The sequence below is a fragment of the Callorhinus ursinus genome, unplaced genomic scaffold, assembly GCF_003265705.2.
Source record: "Callorhinus ursinus isolate GAN/ISIS: 27379988/994484 unplaced genomic scaffold, GSC_fseal_2.0 scaffold36, whole genome shotgun sequence".
Classification (NCBI taxonomy): domain Eukaryota; kingdom Metazoa; phylum Chordata; class Mammalia; order Carnivora; family Otariidae; genus Callorhinus; species Callorhinus ursinus.
Genome location: NW_027397098.1, coordinates 9,066,163 through 9,088,474, shown reverse-complemented (window position 1 = coordinate 9,088,474; position 22,312 = coordinate 9,066,163). Strand labels below are relative to the sequence as shown.

The 22,312-nt window shown below is 39.4% G+C and overlaps 1 protein-coding gene across 3 annotated transcripts in view; it reads left to right on the top strand.

The window, feature by feature from the left end:
* Positions 1-22,312, top strand: part of TAF3 (TATA-box binding protein associated factor 3) — a 177,207-nt gene that overhangs the window by 138,192 nt on the left and 16,703 nt on the right. For all 3 annotated transcript variants that reach the window (XR_003204739.2, XM_025853524.2, XM_025853523.2), the window contains exon 4: positions 6,043-6,125. Coding sequence is in view for 2 of the 3 variants with exons in the window: in XM_025853524.2 (XP_025709309.1) it covers positions 6,043-6,125 (83 nt within the window). In the remaining variant the exon portion in view is untranslated. The remainder of the gene's footprint in view (positions 1-6,042; positions 6,126-22,312) is intronic.

Genomic DNA, 22,312 nt, shown 5'->3' with positions numbered 1-22,312 from the left:
CCTGGCCAGAATTCGATTAATTAATCCTCCCCAACAGCTCGAAGGGTTTGGTGCTGTTGCCGCTGTTTTGAGTTGAAAAACTGCGGAGAAAGATCAAGTAGCTTGCTGTAGCTGGTGGGTGGAGGAGCTGGGACTGGCCGCAGGTCTCTCTTAGTGAAGCCTGTATTCTTTGTCACCCAAAATGGCCTTCTCAGCCAGTCACCTCAGACAGAGCTGATGAGAGGATAAACACGGTTTCACACTCGGGAGTAAGGTGAACATCATGATTTTAGAAAATGGTAGTCCCTGAAGAGACCTTAGAGAGCTCCTCTTCAGCCACCATATTTCAAAGAACAGGCAATGGTGGTCCTCTGCACTTTAATGACTTTAGTTATCAGAACAATTAAAATGTTTCACGTTTCTTTAATCTACCCCAAATCCCTTCGCATTTGTCCTCAAATAATCTTTTATTAAATTTAAACAGCTTGTTCTTTAGAAAATGACAGTTGTACTGGTTTGTGCCTTCAACAAAAGGTTGTCATTGTTTTCCCGTCTGTTTGGAGTAAAGCACTCTCATTTCCAGTCTTTTCTCATCAGCTCTCATAATTAGTAAAATGAAGGGTTTTCAGTCAATACAATAGTCTGGTAGAAAGGGGGAGATACTCTCTTCCTGTTTCTTGTAACTGTTCCAAGAGGAAACCAGTAACTTAACGTTTACAAACACGAGTGTGTTTGAATTTGTTGACATTTACCAGGGGCCGTCTCCAAGTCTCCATGTGAATGAACTTGAGCGCTTAGTGAAAGCCTGCGTTCTGTTTCACTTGCCCTTGCTGGATTCCACTTGTCATACTTGACCACACCGTAGAACTTCTTCTGTCTTTTTAATGTCTTAAACAGTTTATCAGTCTTTAGACTATGTTTCTAAATTGAATTAATGTAAAGACCTTAATTGCTAAGAAAGACAACAAGGTACTCACTGGTCATCATAATTCCGCATCCAAAATGTTAGCTTATTAAAATTAGCTCTTCATCAGTACTATTTCTGGGGTATTTTGATGACCCATTAGCATAGATGGGAATCTGAACTCGCATTCGCTGAAATTGCTGCCACCCTATCTAGCACACATTTTTTTTTTAATGAAAGAAGTTTAATGTTAAAAAAATAGAAAATAAAAACTTGGCCAGATTATATTGACAAAGCTGCCCATTACCTTTGCAGAAAGTCCCTGTCAGAAGATAAACTTTAAAGCTGGAATGCATGAAAGAGTTCCAAGATAGAATTTAAATTTAAACTGATTCTTTATAGATAAGCTTTTTAAAAATCCACCTCTTTGCTTCAAGTCAGGATTTTAAAAATAAATTTCCCCCTTAAATCTCTTGAGCGATTTTCATTTTTTGCAAGGCCGCACTGCTGGTGTCCTGGAAAAATGGAGAGTTAGAGCTTTATCAGTTGGTGCCCTGAGGTATGTGGCAAAGAAGCTAAATCCTTGAAGATTAGCAAAAAAAATGCAGCACATGGCAATAAGGGGCTTATATGACTACTAGTATTAGTTCAGGTGAAAGCAGTATTGCTTATACATAAAACTGGACAAATCCACTGACAATGTATTTTTAGTTAGCTACAAAGGAGTCTTCTATTACTGGACTTTGCTCTTTGGTGGATTGGGAAGCTTAGTAATCCACTGTAAATGCTCTGCGCGCCCCAATTCTCAGCTCACTCTCAAGTGCAGTGCTTTTATTTTAACCCTTAGAAGCTCATGTTGTCCCCAGAGTTTGGCTTCATGCCATTAAAAGATGGCCTTAGTCATATGGGTTAAGTAATTCAAATAATTGTCATTTAGTTTATTGACTTCTGGGAAAGACACGTGAGAAATCACTTTGTGAGTGCAGGACATGTCTTTGTTTTTATTTTAGTAGGTGTTTGGATAAAGTTAATGTAAATGGAAGCCTGGTAAGAAATTTTAATTTAGAGATGGTGTTTTCTGTATCTGTATTAGCATCCTCATTAATCTTTTTTTATACTTGCTTGAATATTATCTTTAGGTTAAATCCTGTTTAGCTTCTTTAAGAACGAAACTAAGGTTTTAAGTGTTTGTAGGGAGGGCTACAGTCCTGGTTTGCCTAGGACAGTCCCAGTTTATACACTTTTGTGGTGTAAATAGCTCCCACTTTCACTCTCAAAGGTGTCTCTGGATAATATGGTCACCCTAATTTTACCGTAAGGTAAAATTTGGAGCTGAGGTAACGGGTTCTGAATCATTCATTAATTCCACAAGTTTACGAAATAACTTTTGTCTTCAGGGCACAGCCACATGCCATTTTTAATTGGACTTACAAAATGTATCTCAATTTTTGTGTGCTTATTTTTTTACATATCGTATCATTTAACTTTTTAAAACAGTAGGACATAAATAAACCATGTCTTGACTCTTTTATCCTGACGAGGTACTCAAGAGGACATCAAAACCCCAGCCAGTTTAGTTGAATGGAGGTGAGGCCAAAGTCGATCACTATTTCCATATGAACTAGTGAGCCTTCCATAGAGAAAAAGTATTTTACAACCAATGCTAGGGCCACATGAGTCCTCAGTCGATTAAGAATCTGACTCTTGATTTTGGCTCAGGTCATGATCTCAGGGTCGTGAGATTGAGCCTCATGTCGGGCTCTGCGCTGGGCATGGAGCCTACTTTGAGACTCTCTCTCTCCCTCTCCCTCTGCCCCTCACCTCCGCTGCCCCCCTCTCTCTGCCTCTCTGAAAAACAACAACAACCAACCCTAGCCATCTCACAAGTATATGTCATTTATCATAAAAGACATTTACACAGAAAGTGAATAAACAGTTCCATGTAAGACCCCAACATTACCAGAACAAAGGACTCAGCAGCATGGTAGAGGTGAGGGTGAATTTAGTGTCAGGAGACCTACAGGTAGATCATTTACTTACTTAACTTTTTCACTCTGGGCAAACCACTGATTCCTTCTGGTCCCCAGTACTTGGGGATGATGATACCTTCCATACCCAACTTACCACAGAGTTCAAAGAGCAAATTGGATCCTGTATATGGAACACACTTTGTGTTATGCAAGTGTGAGTTATAATTACTGTATAGTGTGGTAATAGAGATGAACCAAATGACGATGAGGAGCATAATAATAGTAAAGATATTTTTCAAGGTAAAGCAGCTTTATTTTTAAATAAAGCTTAAAAAAAAAGGTTAAGTGCTTTAATAATAGTATTGGAGGCTGAAGGAATGTGGAATATTACTCATCATTTATGACCATATGACCCTAAAGTTGTTTAGAACTAAAAAAATACCGGAACTTTATGTACTTTTCCATTCTCTGAAACAAAACAACTGAATCCAATCCTAGTTTTGCGGTTTGTGTGACTTTAAAACAGAAAAAGGAAGAGGAAAAATGATTGCTTCATGTATGATCAGTTTCCCTGTAAAACAGAAACCCTGATGCCTACCCCACACGTTTGTTAAAAAACCTATATGAGAACATCTGAAAAATATCCAGCCACAATGCCTGGCAAGTAGTAAGTCGTTTAAAATGTTTGTTTGTTTTGGATATATTTGTCTGTTCTTCAACAGATAATACAGAAAGGTGAGAAAAATAGAGAAATCTTAATAGTTTACAAAATAGACCAAACCATTGGTTTTCAGATTTGGTTAGATCTGGAGCTCTCTGTTAAAAAAGGAATGGGGGGAAGTGGATGCAAGCCCCAGCCGGTTGTCCATGGGTCTTGCTCTGACCACACCCCAGTGGCCCCTGGTCCCCTAGGGCTTTAAGGAGAACCACTGGACATACTGTCCAAAGAACTGGGCGAATGGAGGAGACATGCGCCAAAAGTGAGAACATTTGGAGGAGCAGGTTTTTGTGGGGAAGTTGATAAGTTAAAAGTTTAGATGTGGTGAGTTGAAACACAGGAAATTGTGCTCAAAATGTTCAGTAGGCAATATTCTATTTTGGTCTTAGCTTCAATCAGTGCCAGTCTGGAGACGGAGATTTTGAAGACATGACATATTGTAAAAACCTTCGATTAAAACCATGAACGTGGATGAGCTCACTGAAGAAAGTGTCGAGGGACAAGGGGAGGAGGGAGTGTGATAAGATCCCCAGTGGAAAATATAACAAGAAACGATTGGCGTCTGAGGAGAGTGGTTTCAGTGGCCTGCTTGGGGGAGAAAGTAGCTTGGAGTGGGTTGAGGAATGAGTAAGTGAAGAAGGAGACAGATGTGAGACTGAAAAATATAAGAGGTTGTCAGGGAGAGGCTGAAGGGCAGGCAGGTTTCTTAAGATCGTTGAGCACATTTAAAAGCTAGCGGAAAATTGTGGAACTGCGAAGTTGAAGATGCCTATGGGAGAAGGAAGTTTCCTCAGGATACCAGAGGAGTCGGACTCTGGTATAGTTGTTGATGCAGAGAAGTCTGTAGGTCTGTAGGGGCTGAAGAAGCTCTCCTGCCTGGTGGCCTCGATGTTTTTTTCCTGTGGAGCCTGAGGGGCAAAAGAGGAAAGGAAGTCATGGGAGACAGGTCTGGAAAGAGGTAAGGGTTTGAAAGCCTCGCTTCAGATACCTTCTTCCATTGCACTTAGGATATGTCAGTGCCCGTGATAGGCCCTGCGAAGCAGCAGTAAGTAAGCAAAACCGATATGGTCTCTGCCCTCACCTAGCTGAGCTGTAATCCAAATAAACAGCATTGAAGGCATAGACGGAACTCGAGGTTCTGATGGTAGACTTTTATGCGGTCTTGAAAATTTCCTTTGGAATTACATGGTGCCCTTGAGGATGATTTCAGATTGGTTCTGGACAGATGGCGAAATAACCAAGAGGCAGGGAGTTGAGGGTGCTTGAGTTGCTAACTCTGTAAGTATTCGAGTGCCTCCTGCGTGCGGGCACTGTTCAAGAGAATGGTCGAAACCACAGGTCTTGATGTGACGATGGATTTAAAAACAATCAAAAAAAAAGCTCCAGGGGGATAGTTAAAAACATATGAAAAAATAGTAAATTTGATCGATGTGCAATACAGTAATTAGACGATTGAGCATTATGTTGTAGATTCATTCCCCTTTAGAACTACCACACTGTCCTGTTAGGATTTAATTCTTGGGCTTGAAATGTGTAAGTCAGTGGTTTGCAGCTAGTTATCACAGGGACTAGCAGGGTACTGTTGGCAGGTGGCAGGACCCCAAGACAAGGGATGTTGAACAGCTCCCAGTGCCTGCACCATTCCGCTCAACAAAGACCTGTCCCACCAAAAATCCCACACACCTGTGGAAAAACTCTGATATAGATAATAATGTGAGCTGCAGAGCTTTTGTTCAGTTTGTTCATTCAAAACATTATACCATAGGATCTTCACACCAACACGTGTGAAGAACCCCTTTAAAATCACCCTTGATTTGTGTGTTCCCTTTCTGACCGTTGGCTCAAATATTTGTGAAGTTCTTCAGCCTATTCAGCAGCTATCGCCTTCACTACAAATCCTTCTAAAAACCTCTGTTTTTTCTTTTACAGTATTTCAGATCTGTTGACCACTAGCCAAAACAAACAGCAGTTTAATGCTGCAATTATACTTGGTATTACCGTTTTCTTGTATGGTAATGCAAACTTAGGATGAGTTTCATGTTTTTCAAGTTCCATAAAGAGATATATTTTATCTTACAGATGCAGATATCACTGCATTTTTTTTCTATTTACTTGAAGTCTGGCAATTACTTAAATGTTCCCCATTAAATGTTCACCAGACTAGATGAGTTTTTGTGTAAAAATTCTAACAGTAAAATCCAAGAAATTAACCAAAACTAAGAAAATGCAGAAATATTTCCCATCACTTACATGAAGTAAATCAAGTTTGTAGAATTTCTCATGAAGCCAGAGAGCCTGCAGTGTTTGAGAAACAGGATCAAAATAACCCTGATTGTCCTTGAAGCTCACATTTTAGCCACATTTGAGGCTTAAACTGGCTTTATCAGGCTTGTGGAGATGAGGAAGTAGGAGAAGAGGTGGGAGGAATTTTGTTGAAAATGCATTTAACTCTAATGTAATAACTTCAACAGATCAAAGTGGAGCCAGTTGTCCCAGCCCCGAGTCCGGTTATTCCCCGATTGACTCTCAGAGTTGGTGCTGGCCAAGACAAAATGTAAGTAGAAATGTTTTCAATTAGAGTGAAATAAACTGAACTTAACTTTCTCTGCTCTTTCCTAATGGGTTTAGAACTGTAACCTCTTCCAGGTACGAACACGGAGGGTCAAGCTTTACTTTGGGAATTCTTCATTTTCAAATTGTATCGGTTTCTTCCTCAGAGGAAATGCCTGTTGCTTTATTTGACATACAGGATCCCTTCTTTCTTGTTCTCTTTCTCTTTTTTAAAGACATGACACTGTGTCTGCGTAATTCTTAAGGTCCTGGTTATCTGAAAAGGAAGAAACTATATATTGAGTGAACTAACTGCCATATTCCGCCCAGGTGGGTGCAATGTTATACCTTCTCAAGTATGTCTTCTCTACCCACCATGACAGAGAACGGAGATTCTCATGGTTTTATTCTGAAATAAATATACCTGTATATTCCGAAATAAGTATGTCTATAAATGAATTTATAACTGAAAACAAAGATACTGCCCAAGGCTTGGTGAAACAGTACATAATACTAACAACTGAAGTCTTAATTACCAGCTCGTTTGCTTGTTTGTTGAAGAGAAGACTGGAAATGTGAACCCCGTGTTCACTGTTCATCTTAATTTTCACAGAATCACAGCGCACCCTTCTTTTAAAGTAAATTAGTCAGCTTTGTTTCTTTTAATCACTTTTGGGATATGAATTAAATACTCTTACATGATTTTAATAAGGTGGTAAAACATTTATTTTTGTAAATTATGTTAAAAATCATTCTTCTTGTTGTAAAAATCATACTGTTTATCATTTAAATGAATTCCCCAAGCTAAAAGTACTAGTTTACAACCTTATTTTTCACCAGTAAGCCTGAAAATGGATTTGTTTACATAGCAAACAATCAAAGATTGTGTAGAAAATGGGCTTCCAGGGCATTGAATTTTCATTCAGTTTTTAGCCATAATAATGAAAGTAGGAGCCATGCACTTAACATAGTGGGTAGAGTAGACAACAGAAAGTAATGCTTTGTGTTCTCAGTGGTTCATTCCGTCTTAAAAGTTTGTATTTTATGCTGTTGCTTGCGTGAATCCAAACATAACGCAATGAAAAGGTCCAATATAATTATGACGAATGATGTTATAGAGGCAAACATGGCCTTCCAGGGAAATGTATGTTCTTCTGAAGATTGAAAGAAGAAGAAGAAAATCCAAATAGTTCATCCTTTTCTCACCTAAATTATCCACATAATTTCCACATTACTCTTTTTGGTTATATCAATAGAAACCTAGACAGTGGCTGGTAGTGTTACTGACAAGCTTAGACGGTGTAACAAAAATACTGTAGACTCAGCTCTTCTTTAACCAGATACTGGTTTACCCCATGCCCTCTCTTTTACCTACAAAAATGTGAATAATGTCCTCCTCTGTCAACCACTAGAAGGCTGATTAGCAGGGAGACCCAGCCAGAGTAACTATTGATATTATCTTTTTGGAAATTCTGTACTTGGGCTCATTCCTCTCAGGGGAAGATATTCTTATATATCATTCAACAAATACTTTTCTCTTACTAGTTCACATTTATGACTATTTTCTCAGTAACTCACCATTACTTAATCTTTACTTCCACAAAAGAGTTTGGCTTGCTTGGGGCGCTTGGGTGGCTCAGTCGTTAAGCGTCTGCCTTCGGCTCAGGTCATAATCCCAGGGTCCTGGGATCGAGCCCCGCATCGGGCTCCCTGCTCACCAGGAGCCTGCTTCTCCCTCTCGCACTCCCCCTGCTTGTGTTCCCTCTCTCGCTGTCTCTCTCTCTCTCTGTGTCAAATAAATAAATAAAATCTAATAAATAAATAAATAAATAAATTTGGCTTGCTCGTTCTCTTTAGAGAAATAAGGTCTATGAAAAGACTTTGATAATAATATTCCTCTCATCCACCCTTAAGCGTCTTTCATTCATTCTCTTGACTATTTTTCTTCTCTCGATGAATCACCTAAGTTACTGGGAAACGTGAGAAATAGATCCTATTATCCTGGAACAGACTGTCCAGTATTAGGGAAACTATAATACTCAGACATTGTAGACAAATTGCCTGTGAGAGTATAACATTATATAATATGTGACCTTTCACATATTTAGGAAAATAACCCCCATGTTATATGAATCATTAATCACTTGGCCAAAGCCAGACACAAGGGAATGCTTACAATAAACAAAGGTGCAAATTAAGTGAAATAGATTACATTTTAAATTAAAATAAGAGAAAAAACAGGCCCAAGTCACATAGTAATAGGATTTTATGTAAAATATATCTTAATCACTAAAGAGCTTTTTTAAAAAAAATCTAAATCAAAGATCAGCACACTATGGCCCCTGAGCCAAAATCTATCCCACTGCCAGTTTTTGGATGGCTCGCAAGCCAACAATGGTTGAAAAAAATTCAAAGAAGAATATTTTATGATGACACATGTAAATTATATGAAATTAAAAGTAATCTCTTATTGTTGTAGCATAAGGCTACATGGCTTATTCCATGGCACTAGTAATGGAAAAGTGGTGGAAGATTCATATAAACGTGCCTTTACTTAGTTTGTACACACTTGGGGCTACAGTACTCTTCGGAAGTGAAATTAATGAGCAGAGTGGGATTCAGAAAGGGGGGGGGGAGTGGATCTAAATAGTCCGGCGAAGGGTTGGTTTATTGCTGAAGAACAGGCAGCGGATAGTCTTTTGAAATTACGGGAAGAAGGAAAAAGCTTTACAGGGTTCAAATTATACCCTCTCATTGGAAGATCTTTAAGACAATTATTTAGTTTCTAAATTTTCCTAAATAAAGAAGGTCTTCTGCCCTTGATCCAGGAAAGTACTTTGAGGTTAGACTATTTCCTCTGTTCTCTGATGTTGTTCCTCATAGCAAGACAGAGACGCCCTGTTTTTGCCTTCATTTAACATGCCTGGAATCTGTATTCTAAAGGGTCTGTGAGGGGAATCCAGTGCCTCCACCAGATAAGCGTTAGAATTCAAGATGACTTTGCAAGGACCTCAGATTCCTTTGACATGTCCCCCAGGAATGGGTCTCCAGAATTGCCTTTAGTCAGTAATGAAGATGAAACCAGAATAGTAACCCCGAAATTATAATCCCCGCACCTATAAAGTTCGTGAGCAGTACGAGTGGGAAGCACATTTAAGTAAACTGCAAATACCTCAGCCTGGCCTAACTGTCAAGTAGGTCTCAGCTTGCCCAGGAACAGCTTTGCACCTGTGTTAATGAGGATGGTGATGTCGCACTTGTACTTGGGGACAAAGAGCAGGTTGAGTAGAGTGTCCGCCACGAGATGGGCAAGGGGCAGCGCAGCGTGGCCATCTTACTCGTCATCCTGGTCTTTACCACGGACTGAGTTAGTTTATGTTGAGCAAATTAGGAAGAGTGAGCTTTTTTTTTTTTTTTTTTGAGTGAGCTAACTTATGGCATTCATTTATCCCTTCATTTTTATGAAGGAAATAGAGCAAAATCATGTGATGGGAGTATCTTGGGAGCTGGGACTGTTAAGACCAGCAGGAAGGGACAGGGCAGAACAGGGCCTGCAGCTCTTCTAAGTTCAAGTGGGTGTGGCTCATGTTTAAAGCTCAAAATTCTGTTAAAGGAGCTTCTCATTAAAAGGAAAGATAATTTTAAATATTGGTAAAGTCTTAATAAATCAATAAAGGTTGAGGTGGATAATAGGGGCAGGTATGGGGTTAGGCAAACCCTCCCCACCCTTGCATTTCTCAGATGCCTCGTCCCTGCTGCCTCTGCCAGTGCTGGGGAGGAAGTCTCTGTCTTTTTTTTGCCCTTTCCCTTGAGTGGAGCTCTTCCCTGACGAATCCCCCACCCGTCTGTCAGCTCTGTTCTTCCGGGTGGTCAGTGGGGGTTACTGTGTTGGAGAAATTGTACACTGGTCCCTTTGCCCTCAGGACACTGGTGCCCTTATGCAGTGAGCTCACCAGAGAAGGGATAATTACTTGAGCTCCGCCCCTCAGACATCCAGTAATGGTTGGTCATTTTTTCCAATTACTCTCCGATAGTATATCTGATCAAGTGACATGGAATCATTTATGATGCCTTTCAGAGAACAATATTATTATCAATGATAATTCTAAATTTTCTTTTGACGGAGAGATCACAATAGCTTGTCTTTTTATAGATGTAACTCCTTTCCCAAAATATGCAAATTATACTGAGAATATTTTTCAGTGACCAGTTTACTGCTGGCAATTATAGTTTTCTTTCTGCCAACGTTTTGGTTTCCACTGTCAACACGGCCCTGAGTGTTTTCAGATTCCTTAATGATTCTGGAAACTCTTTCATTGATCAGACCTCTCTTAGCAGAGGTGCTGAAAATTGGATGCTTTCCTTTTTGTGTAAGTAATTCGGTTTTTTGTTGCAGTTTATGGAACTTAGTTATTTCTGGGAGGGGGCTTTTTAATAGTTGGAATTTCTAAATCATATGTACTATAAAAATGGGAGCTAAAAGTTTGCTCATTAATCTTAAAAAACATAAAGGGTTTAATCTTTAAAAAGAGGATATTTATAGATATTTGTTGTCTTTTTATGATCCAAACTTTCCTCGGTAATGCTTTTTGACAGTACAGCGAGAAAGTAGAGAATAATCGTGAGCAATTACAGGAATAATCATTTAAAATATTTTTAAAGAAAATAAGCATTTTACATTTTAAAATGTAGCCAGGTTTAGCCGAAAGACATTTAAGAGGGTGAAATGTGTGTTGTGGTTTTTATTGATAAGTTCTTTAGAGAAATAATAGCAACTGATTTTTATCCTACTTCCTGCATTTTCCTTCTTTACGTGAAACGTCGTTTATTCCTGTATAATTTTTTTCCAGTCCAAACAAATTTATGGCAGCTTAGAGAGAGAACAATAAAGTTATTAGAAAAAAGGAATAGGAAACTAACACCAAGAAGAGGAAAAAGAAACGAATGATCGCACATCAGGTAGGATTATGGCTTCCTAGCAAGGAGGGCAAACTGAAATACAGTTTTGAAAGGGAAGGTACCTCTGAGTTTCTCGGGAGAGAACAAGTTTTTCAAGGCACCAAATTTAAAACTTTATTTCCATAGGGAACCAGCTGACAAACCCGTGTCTTCCATAGCAGCTTTTATAGCAGATACAAAGACAGTTTTTGTTTGTTTCTTGTAGCGATCTCTAATATACTACATGGCGTCGTAGTAGCATGCGCAGTGAAGACGACTCTGTAAAGAATCTTCTCATCTCTAGTTGGAACACTTGTGTTTTCTTTTTGTGTTAATCAAGACTCTTAGTTTCAAGTAACAGAAACCCAAACCAAACTAGCTGAAAGGGACAAAGTAAAAGAGGTTTCTTTGACTTCAGGTGAAGCGGTATCCAGGGTTCAAAACAGTATCATTAGGATGCTGCTCACTTTCTTTGACTCCATCGTGCCATTGTACGGGGGCAACCATGGTCCAAGTCACCCAAGGCTGGGATGGTTCCTAGTGCTCCGCACGCCTGGTTCCCCCACACCTGTGGTTGTGGAGACACCGTCGGAAGGGACAATGGTAGTCGCAGAAGGAAAGGTGGACTCTTACTAAGGGGCGAGGGGCAGGCAGAAACGACTGATCACATTTTATTTAAGCAAAGGCAGTCGTATTTCATATTTTTATAAAAGCATGCTGAGGAGGCTGAGGAAAACTTGTTCGTTTAAAAAATGATCCTTTAGGGCGCCTGGGTGGCTCAGTCGGCTAAGCGTCTGCCTTCAGCTCAGGTCATGATCCCAGGGTCCAGGGATCGAGTCCCGCACCAGGGTTCCTGCTCCGGTGGGACCCTGCCTCTCCCTCTCCCTCTGCCTGCCACTCCCCCTGCTTATGTGCACACGCGCACACTCGCTCTCTCTCTCTCTCTCTCACAAAAAGAAATAAATAAAATCTTTTAAAAAAATAAAAAATGATCCTTTAGAAGTAAAGCTTGGGAACATTTCAGTCAGACTTAGAAGGCCTTTTGCTTTTCTATTTTTAATTTGTCTCCCTTCCAATAAAACTGTCTGCTTTTGATTAAAAGAAATAAAAAAGATTGAAACGTGTTGATAGTTTTGTTTTGCCCTGGATAGCTTGTCACTGAGACTAAAACATTTCATAGGTATTTTGCCTATATTCAAAGCCAAATGATAGGAACAATGACCCCCCCCAAAAAATCCTAAGAGTAACTATATTTTACCATGTATGGCAAATGACTTATTTGTAATGCTAGTGACAAATGATAACATTACAAATGAAGTTCCCTAGCGGCTGAACAGCTGCTGTATACATTATCCTTGCTACCTTATCGTACTTATAAATTCAACAGACCCAAGCCCTTATGTCTCAGCTGCAATTCCGAGGGGAAGCAGGTAGTTAAAATTTTTCCTATTCAGGTCTTTGGCCTTTTTCTGACTCTCACAGACAAGGAGTTCTTGGCCTCCATCTCTGACTCTCTCATTGTTACTGACCTAAACTGATGATGAAATCTCCAAGTTTAATTTCCTCCCCTGGCATGTTGTAGTTTGTTCATTAACACCAAACATGCAGTATGTGTAAGGAAAAAAATAGCATGCTGTCCGGAAAACTGGCTTTAGGTTTGGGGAAATGCTTTTACTACACAGTAAAACAAGTGGAAAGATTATAATCAAAGCATTTCCATCTTACTTGTAAACAATTACAGCCGTTCTTACACGGATGCCACATTAGAACACTTGGGGAAATTTACTGGATTCCATTCTAATGCAATTAGAGCTAATTTTGTTCTTTAAATGAATAAAAGGTCAGCTAGTAAATCTAGCTTATCTTGAGTCCAGACTTCAATAAATTGTTTTATTTAATTTGTTGTAAAAGATCTTATCCTTAATGGGTCTAGGTCTTATTAGTTCACTTAGGTTTTAAAATATTTATGACCACCTTTTTAGATATGATTTGAATGATAGTTGGAAAGTTTCTCTCTGCAGTGTTATCAAGGCCCAAGATCACTAATTGAGTGAATATAGGAAGGTACTTAAGATTTGTTATCTAGAAAAAGCTGATGTGAACTTCCAGAATTTAAATGTTCTTTAACCTGTGACAGGCAGAGATAATTTAGCTATATCATGGTAACCTTTTGGATACTATTGGGCTATAATTTTCCCTATGGATCAAACTACTCACACTTCTAGTGTTTAAAAAGAATACGTACCTGCTGATGGAAACATGGAGACACTCCTGCCGTTACTGACAACAACATGGACAATTTAAATTATTTACATTCTCTTATTTCCTGTCATTTTGTGGGGCTATGATATTGAAGTACGTACATAAAGACTCTAAAGGCATAGTGTAATGTTTCTTCTCTGTACCCCCTCCTGCCCCTTATGTTTTAGAAGACAGGTAACCACGTCACTGCGGGACTTCCGTGACTTAGAATCTTGCAGCTTTTTTTAAAAATGTGGTTGCCAAAGTCTTAACCCATGGGTTGAAGGATATGTCACCATGTGGGACTGAGCCATATCTAAACCTGCTCACCAGCTCCCCGGCTCCCCGCTAGATGCCAGAAAAGCTATGACTCCTCTTCTCGTTCTGACGTCTCCAGGTGTACTTCCTTCCAGGTGCTTCCAGATGCTTCATTCCTAAACCCGTCGCATTCTGGTATCTGCCCTCGAAACTTTTCTGGAGCTTCTGCAGTCCTTAGCTGCAGCCTTCATGCTTTGTGCTGCGGTGGGCACTGCTGTTCCCCCCAGGCCCCTTCTGACGCCTCTGTCCCTTTGTTTCCCTTGCTTCTTCACTTGACTGATTCTCTCCTTCTCTGTCATTCCTTCTGTCTTTCTCATGGACTTCCTTCTTCTTGCCTCTGGCCCACTTTGCTTTGTTCTTTCTCCCCAAATCCTCCTGCTCACTCCTTAGGTTTTAGTTGTGTGGTGATGGTTTCCAGCTCAGATTTCTCCCCCAGGATGCAGACCAGCCTTCCTGGTTACTTGCTGCCAACTTCTGACTGGATGCACTGAGGCACCAAAAACAGAGCATTTCCAATATTGAACACCTGGTTACTTCTCCCAGCCTGGTTCTTCCTCTGTTTTTGAATCTGTTGATGATTGAAACCAGAGCCTCCATTTTCCAAGGTAACTTGGAAGAAGGCAAAGGCTGTCTGACTAGTGGAATCGGGAGCTTTTTATTTGCCATAATACCAGCCTGGTCATCTTGAAAACTAAGCTCTAAGGGTGTCCATAGCTCCAAAAGGGTTGTTTTGAACAAAACTTAGGGAAAGAGAGACTCTGTCCAAAGAAGTCTCCTCAATCCTCATTTGAGCTCTCGGCATCTTATAACTTCTGGGCAGCGTCTGCAAGTGTGGAGCTCCTCCTTGGCCAGACACAAGTGGCCAGCAGTACCAGAGAAAGGAAAGATGTCTACATCCTCATACACAGACAGCCGTCACGGGCTCCAGAGGAAACAAAAAAGCCATGAGATACACAGAGATATTTTGCTTCCCAGCGAGATTAAGTGATTATTTTTGAAATTTTTTCATTTCTCGAGTACCCAGCACAGATCATCCTGCATCTGAGTTCTGAGCTCTGTCCTCACAGCGTAAAAAGCTCCAGCATTCCTAGCCACATCCACCAAAGAAACTCAGGGAGGAGTGACACCTGTCTCCCTACCTCGCAGCCCCCCCCCACCCAACAGCCAGCCTGTCCCCAGTCCCCGCCCGTTTGCCTACTAACATTTCTCAATTCCTTACCCCCTTCTCCGTTCCTGCTGCACTCAGAACTGTTCTCCATACTTGCCCGTTCCAGAGCCATCTAGCTAGAACCCGTGAAAGCGCTTGGGGCCTTGCTTGGTACATTTAGCACTGCCGAAGTGCTTGCAGTCCCCCACACAGAGCAGGCTGTTTTTCATCTTTCTTTTCTCAGGTTGTACCACCTGCCTTGCAGTGCCTTCCACCACCCTGCCTCTTCATCGGAGGCATGTTCATATTCACCTTTTAAAAATTGTCATCTGTTCTTGGAAGAGGCGGTCACAGCCCACCTCCCCCATCCCTACCCCCAGCTGGTCATCCCTCTTCCAAGCGTCCAGAATACACTGTTTGCATCCATGTTGGAGCACTCGGTATGCGTTGTATATCTGTCTGTGACTATCTTCTCCCACAGAACAGGAGTTTCTTGGAAATTGGCGTGTGTGCCCCAGTCACCTTTTTATCTCAACTGCCAAAGAGTAGGAGATGTAGTAGACTGAAAATAAAGATTTGTGGAGATATATTCAAGGATTCAGACAGTCTCTTAGCTTTTCAACCATGGACTGATTTTTACTCTGTTTGAACAAGCTTTCCTAGATTTGGAGTAGTATCCAAATAGAATTTAATTGAGCTACTTTTACAGAATTGCTTTCATATTAGGAGCAACTGTGTTTTTATCAAGTTAAAAACACACACACACAAAAACCCTTAAAATAAGAGAGCGAAAGGAGCCTACAGGAAGCTTGCCCTTTTATTTTACTTTTTTATTTGAGTATAGTTGATGAGGAAGCTTACTCTTAGCCCTATAGTAACATTTAAAATGAAGAAAACTGCATATATTGGTGTGGAAGTCTTTTGTCAAAGATTGCTTTTCCTCCCTACCCATTGCTCTTGGTATTTTACTTAATTTTAGAGGTAATTTGAATAATAAGAAGATGCTGAAAATAAGTTGCTTAAAGGAATTGGAAGGTCTTACAGGTGGAGTGACTAAAATTTCCAAATTTGTTTTAAATAATATGAAGTGGGTCCCACTGTAGTCTATGTAAAAAGGAAATGTGGATCTTTTTAAGACTTGTATTATCTTTATAATAACAGATGTACCATTCTATACTCTGAATAGACAAAAAAAGGATAGCCATCAATTTGAAAATGAAATTATTAGAGTAGCTTTTCTTCCAAGGTGCACTGATTGTCCGTCCGTGGCTCTCTGTCCCATATATAGTTAGGATTTTAATAAACAAGGAGTAAATAAGAATAGCTGGGAAACAAAACTTGTAAAACCCTGATCAGGATATAATAGGTCTTTAATAAATGTTAGTTACGTGTTTCTTCCTTTTAATAAGCTGACTGGACATTTATTTTTTATTTATTTTTTATTTTTTAAAGATTCTATTTATTTGACAGAGAGAGACACAGTGAAGTGAGAGAGGGAACACAAGCAGGGGGAGTGGGAGAGGGAGAAGCAGGCTTCCCGCGGAGCAGGGAGCCCGATGTGGGGCTCGATCCCAGGACCCTGGGACCATGACCTGAGCCGAAGGCAGACGCTTAACGACTGAGCCACCCAGGCGCCCCTGGACATTTGTTTTAAAGAAAAATACTTTTCACAAAGATGTTATATATAGTCTTTTGCATCGTTTGGTTAAAACCAGGTATAAAAAGCTAAAGGGCTTTTCAAAACCTATTTGAACAAGTGCTACTAACTATGGAAGTACTTGGCTTTGTGTCTTAAATCTTTTTTTTTTCTGATTATAAAAATAATACATGGTTAGTATTTTTTTGTTTCAGTTTTTTAAGAGAAACTGCCTAGAAACGTGTGGCTTAGGACGTGAACCCTCTGCTAAACCCATCCTTCTGACAATACTCATTGCTGGCTGTTTGCTGGGGAACAAACAAGACAGGATCATCTTACATATACGATTTTACAACTGGCCTTTCTTTAACGTAGCAGCGCATCATAGACTTGTCCCCAGGTCGACATGACATGGTATCTTATTTTACTGTGGTATCATAACTAATTTATCTTTTGAGTTTCTAATTCTTGGACATTTCAGTTGTTTCAGATTTTGCTATAACAAATAGACAGCATCCTCATATACAGACCTTTGTGTGTTGCGTGGTCCAAAAATATGAACATTTAAGAGATTTTTAAATTATTATGCCAAATTATCAGCCAAAAGTTCATACCAATTAAGGTTCCCTCCACCAGAAACGAGAATGAAATGACTGTATGTAAGAAGGATTAGTCAGGGCACCTGGGTGGCTCAGTTGGTTAAGCGTCTGCCTTCAGCCCAGGTCATGATCCCAGGGTCCTGGGATCCAGCCCCGCACTGGGCTCCCTGCTCAGTGGGGAGTCTGCTTCTCCCTCTCCTTCCCGCTTGTGCTCTACTATCTTCTGTCTCTCTCAAATAAAAAAATAAAATCTTAAAAAAAAAGAAGAAGAAGAAGGATTGGTTAAACCTGATGGTGCTAAAGTTCTAAGGGACTGTGGGGCAGCTAATGAGTTATTTTATGTCCGTGACTAGCCTGACGTCTGTCCTTACTTGACATATCCATCAGGCCAAGTTTGTAACCATCAGGCCAAGGTTTGTAACCTTTCTCGTCCTTCCAGGCCATTCTTGGAGTGACAGAACAGTAGGTAGAACTTTGAGGAGACTAGAGGACCAGACTCTGAAGCAGCCTCTAAAACTCACAACGGGGGCACCTGGGTGGCTCAGTCGGTTAAGCGTCTGCCTTCGGCTCAGGTCATGATCCCAGGGTCCTGGGATCAAGCCCCACATCGGGCTCCCTGCTCGGTGGGAAGCTTGCTTCTCCCTCTCCCACTCCCCCTGCTTGTGTTCCCTCTCTCGCTGTTTCTCTCTCTCTCTCTGTCAAAATAAATAAATAAAGTCTTTAAAAAATAAAAATAAAAAATAAAACTCACAGTGAAATTCTGTATTTAGGCTATGAAGTAGGTAGGAGTTGCGTGACCTTATCGTTTCTTCCTTTTTGTCATTCTTTGTCTCTCCTTCTGTTTGAATGATCTTCACTTTGAGTGTGACTCCGAAGTCAGTGGAATAATTCCAAAAGTCTTTTTCTGCCTCAGAGAAAATTTTAGAAACATAATTTCATTTTATTTTACTTTACTTATTACTTTAAACTCCCTTGGACTTTTTTTTTTTAATGGATCTTCTTATTCATAAAAATCCTTTAAACACTAAAGCAGCCAAAATGATTGCCCATTAAATATTTTATCAATGTTCAGTGTAGCTCATTTATTTCTTTGGAGCGTGGGAAAACATCCTTTTATCTCATCTCCTGTTTTACAGTTTAACCGTTGGACATGTTCTTTTCCAAACAAATTGTTGAAATCCCCTTCACTCTCATTTTGGAAGATCATCTTTTATTATCAAAGATATCAGATCAAACAGTCTAAGAGGAGAAGGATCCTGCAGCTGTCCAGAGTAGGCTACATATTATGCTATATATACACAAGCCAAAGTGATATACACGCACAGTAACTGTCAGGGTAGGCCACACAGCAGAGTATATAAGTGAAGTATATGAGTGAAGACGTACGTGTGCATATAACTGTTGAAAGTTTAGCATATATACATGTATATATATATACGCACATGCATTTTTTCGTGTATCTATATATATATATACACACACATTATATATATAACATATATCCACTTATTTTAGCCCACAAAGATGCCAATACATATATGTGTGTATGTCTATAAATATTTCGCATGCTGTTTACAGAGGAAGATAAGAATTCATGGGAAACATGGTGATTTTTGGTGAAGACACAGCAGCTATTATCAGATTTTAATATCTTCTGAAGTAGTGGTGTTGGATTTTCCGAGCATGACTGCAGTAATAACTGAGTTTTATAACACTCCGTTGAGATACAAATCTCAATCACAATCTTGTTCATTTTTCAGGTTCACTGAATATCATCTTTTTGCTTTGAATGTTTTCAAATAACTGAGATGTTCTTTAATCCGAAAATCAATGAATGAGTGAATGAATGAATGAGTTTCTTATCCTTTATAGTTAACTTGCAACGTTAGCATATTTTCATCTTAAAAGCATGTTTTTCTAAGTAATTAAGCATCCTCCTCAGAGAGGAGTGTTAAGAGCAAAGTCTCACTGTGTTGAGTGTTAGTTGTATTTGGCTTTGCCCTTCCTTACTAAAGGCACCCTCTTATTTGCTGGAGAGAAGCAGAAGCCTTTCTGAAATCACAAAATCTTTTAGAATTTCTGACTCCAGAAAATTTAGTTTTTGGAAAGAACCCTGACAATGCCCTAGAGAACACCTTCATGGGTTTCCGTTTTTTTTTAGAAATTGATCTGCATTTAACAAATATTAATGTTGATTACATACATAGTACAACTGTGCCGAAGGAGATAGCACTTTTGCAAGTGGTAAATTGGAATCAGATGTTGGTTCTCCTCTCAGGAACATAGCTAGAAATAATCACAGTGGAGGGGAGAAGGTGTTAAAGATTATAAGATAGAAGTTCAAGGTGATTACTTCCAGCTAGGCAGAGTTAGAAAAGTCTGGAGAGGAGAATTTGAATAGAGCCCTAAAGGTGAGTAAAATTCGGAGATGGAGAAATGTGAAGAGGAAAAATAAAAGCAAAGATGTATTAAGGCAAATAACCGAAGTACATTTACTTTAAGAAATTGTTAATTATTCTGTTGCTATAAGAGTGTACACGTGCCCTGGATTTTTTGTGTTTTATGAACCTAAATTATTCTGGATAAAATGCTTATTACCAATATTTTAAAAAAGTTTTTATTGTGAACATTTTCACACATAACCGAATAAGCTCATAGACTTTCATGTACCTACCACCTGATAGATTTAACAGTTAGCAAAAGGCTGCCACACTTCCTTGATTGAATCCTTCTCTTTTTTCCTGCCCAAGCGCTAAGCAAATCCAGGCCCAATGTCACTTTACATCCATGTATAGTTTAACATGTAGCTTCCAAAAATAGGGTTATTTTCTTGTGTAATCACAGTGCCATTACCACACATCAAGTATGGGAACATTTTCTTGCTATTTACTACCCAGCCCATAGCCACTTGTCTCCCTGTGTCTCAAAAATCTATTTTGACGGTGCCTTTGTTTGAATCAGGATCCAAACCAGACTAAGCACCTGGAATCTAGAACTCTCACCGTCTGTCCTGCTTTTTGCCACGCAGTTCACTCCTTGAAGAAACCAAGTCATTTGTCCAGCGGGAATGCCTCTCTTTCTAGATCTTTCTGCTTACTCTTGTGTAGCGTCATTTAAATGGCTATTCTATCCCTGTCACAGGCATTTAGCTCTGAAGACTTACAGTTCTAAAGATGTGATTAGATTCAAGTTCAGCTTCTGTTTGACAAGGATATTGTGCGGCTCTGTATTTCTACCTGCCGTCAGCAGGTACCTGTCTAGCTGTCATGACGCCATAAACGCTGGACCAGTCATTTCATTAGGAGTTGTGAAACTTCTTGAGGACCCTCCATACTGTTTTCCAGAGTGGCTGCACCGGCTTGCATTCCCACCAACAGTGGAGGAGGGTTCCCCTTTCTCCACATCCCCGCCAACATCTGTCGTTTCCTGACTTGTTCATTTTAGCCATTCTGACGGGTGTGAGGTGGTATCTCATTGAGGTTTTGATTTGGATTTCCCTGATGCCGAGCGATGTTGAGCACTTTTTCATGTGTCTGTTGGCCATTTGGATGTCTTCTTTGCAGAAATGTCTGTTCCTGTCTTCTGCCCATTTATTGATTGGATCATTTGTTCTTTGGGTGTTGAGTTTAAGAAGCTCTTTATAGATTTTGGATACTAGCCCTTTATCTGATATGTCATTTGCAAATATCTTCTCCCATTCTGTCGGTTGTCTTTTGGTTTTGTGGACTGTTTCTTTTGCTCCGCAAAAGCTTTTTATCTTGATGAAGTCCCAATAGTTCATTTTTGAAATGGTAGTTTTTTTTTAATTAAGTCATTCCTTTCACATTTATTAGCTGAAATGATTTTCTTCATCAACTAGGGCATTTCGGTTACCCTGAAATAGAGCTCATATAAGAGACAGGATAAATGCTTAATTCTTTTTACTTGCCAAACTTTAGTCTAAGGAGTTGGTGGAGTTCACACCCTAGTTAATCTCCTGTGGTGATTGTTGAGTTTTGGTTTTAGAAAGTACTCTCTCGCTCTCCTCCTCCCCATCTTCTTCCCCCTCTCTACCTCTCCCCCGCTTCCTCCCTTTCCCTTTCTCTCTCTCTCCCCCTCCCCCCCCCATTCTTTTTAATATCCAAATGGTCCCAGCTTCACTGATGGGTCTTTGTGTGGTCTTATTACGGGATTTATCACAACCCCATTCATCTTTGATAGCTTTCTCGCTTTCTGGTACGAAATGTTCCTGGTTTATCTTCTATACTTCCTGACCACAGACCTGAAATTAGTCATTCCTTCAAGGAACACTGGTTCCTTTTTTATGGGGAATCGTTTTTAGGAGTCACAGTCTGGTGCTAGAGGTACTCATTGCTGCTGGGGATGTCCTTGCTGCTAGGCCTCTACAGTGGAAACAAATTATAAATTTATACTGTTATTTCCAGCTAAGATTTAACATTAATTTCTTTGAATTTATTTCTTCATCTTTTCTTTTACATTAGAAGTCTTGATTGTTAACAGCATTAACATAATTACTTATTTGCTTTATTCTACAAGAACTATATGAAGAAGTAATGCCCTTTTAGTAATGATTTTTACTAGAAGCAATAATAGCACTATTACTCATATTAATAAGACTGCTGAATAAAGTTAAAGATTACTTTTTTTTTTTTCCATTCCATTTGTTCTTAAGATAAATCCCCTATGGATGTGTGACCAAAATGCCATGCTCCTAAATTCACCTGAAATTATTTTTTTGTTGTGTGGTTGTATCACCAGCATGATATACTGGAGGTTCCTTTATTTCCGTTTATTTTCAACTTGTAGGCATTTTTATAAATTCGGTTTGCTGAATATGTGAAAAAGTGACTTGACTCCAAAGTTGAAGCTCTAATAAGATCTATCCAGAGAGGTCCTGCTGTCATGTCTTTCCCCCTACCCTTCCTATTCCTTTCCCTATAAATAGTGACCATTTTTTTGTTCCATTTTTTAAAACTTATCCTTCCACTGTATCTTTTTGCAAAAATGAAAAAATATTCATTTATTATTTATCTGAATATTAATACCCTTTTAAGATATTTTACAGATTTTGAACATTTGACAATACAAGTATAATCATTTGGGTATCTTCTTTGGAAATGAAGATTTGACAATGGCTATATTTTCCTCTAATTACTTCATGCAGTTCGTTTCATTTTTCAAATAGGTCATGCCTGAATTAAAAGATAAAATGTTTTCTACTTGATATGTTCTTGGGCTATGACAAGATAAAATATCCGTTTTATGAGATGATGTAAATATTCAAGAGGCAAACCATGAGCTTGAGGAATTAA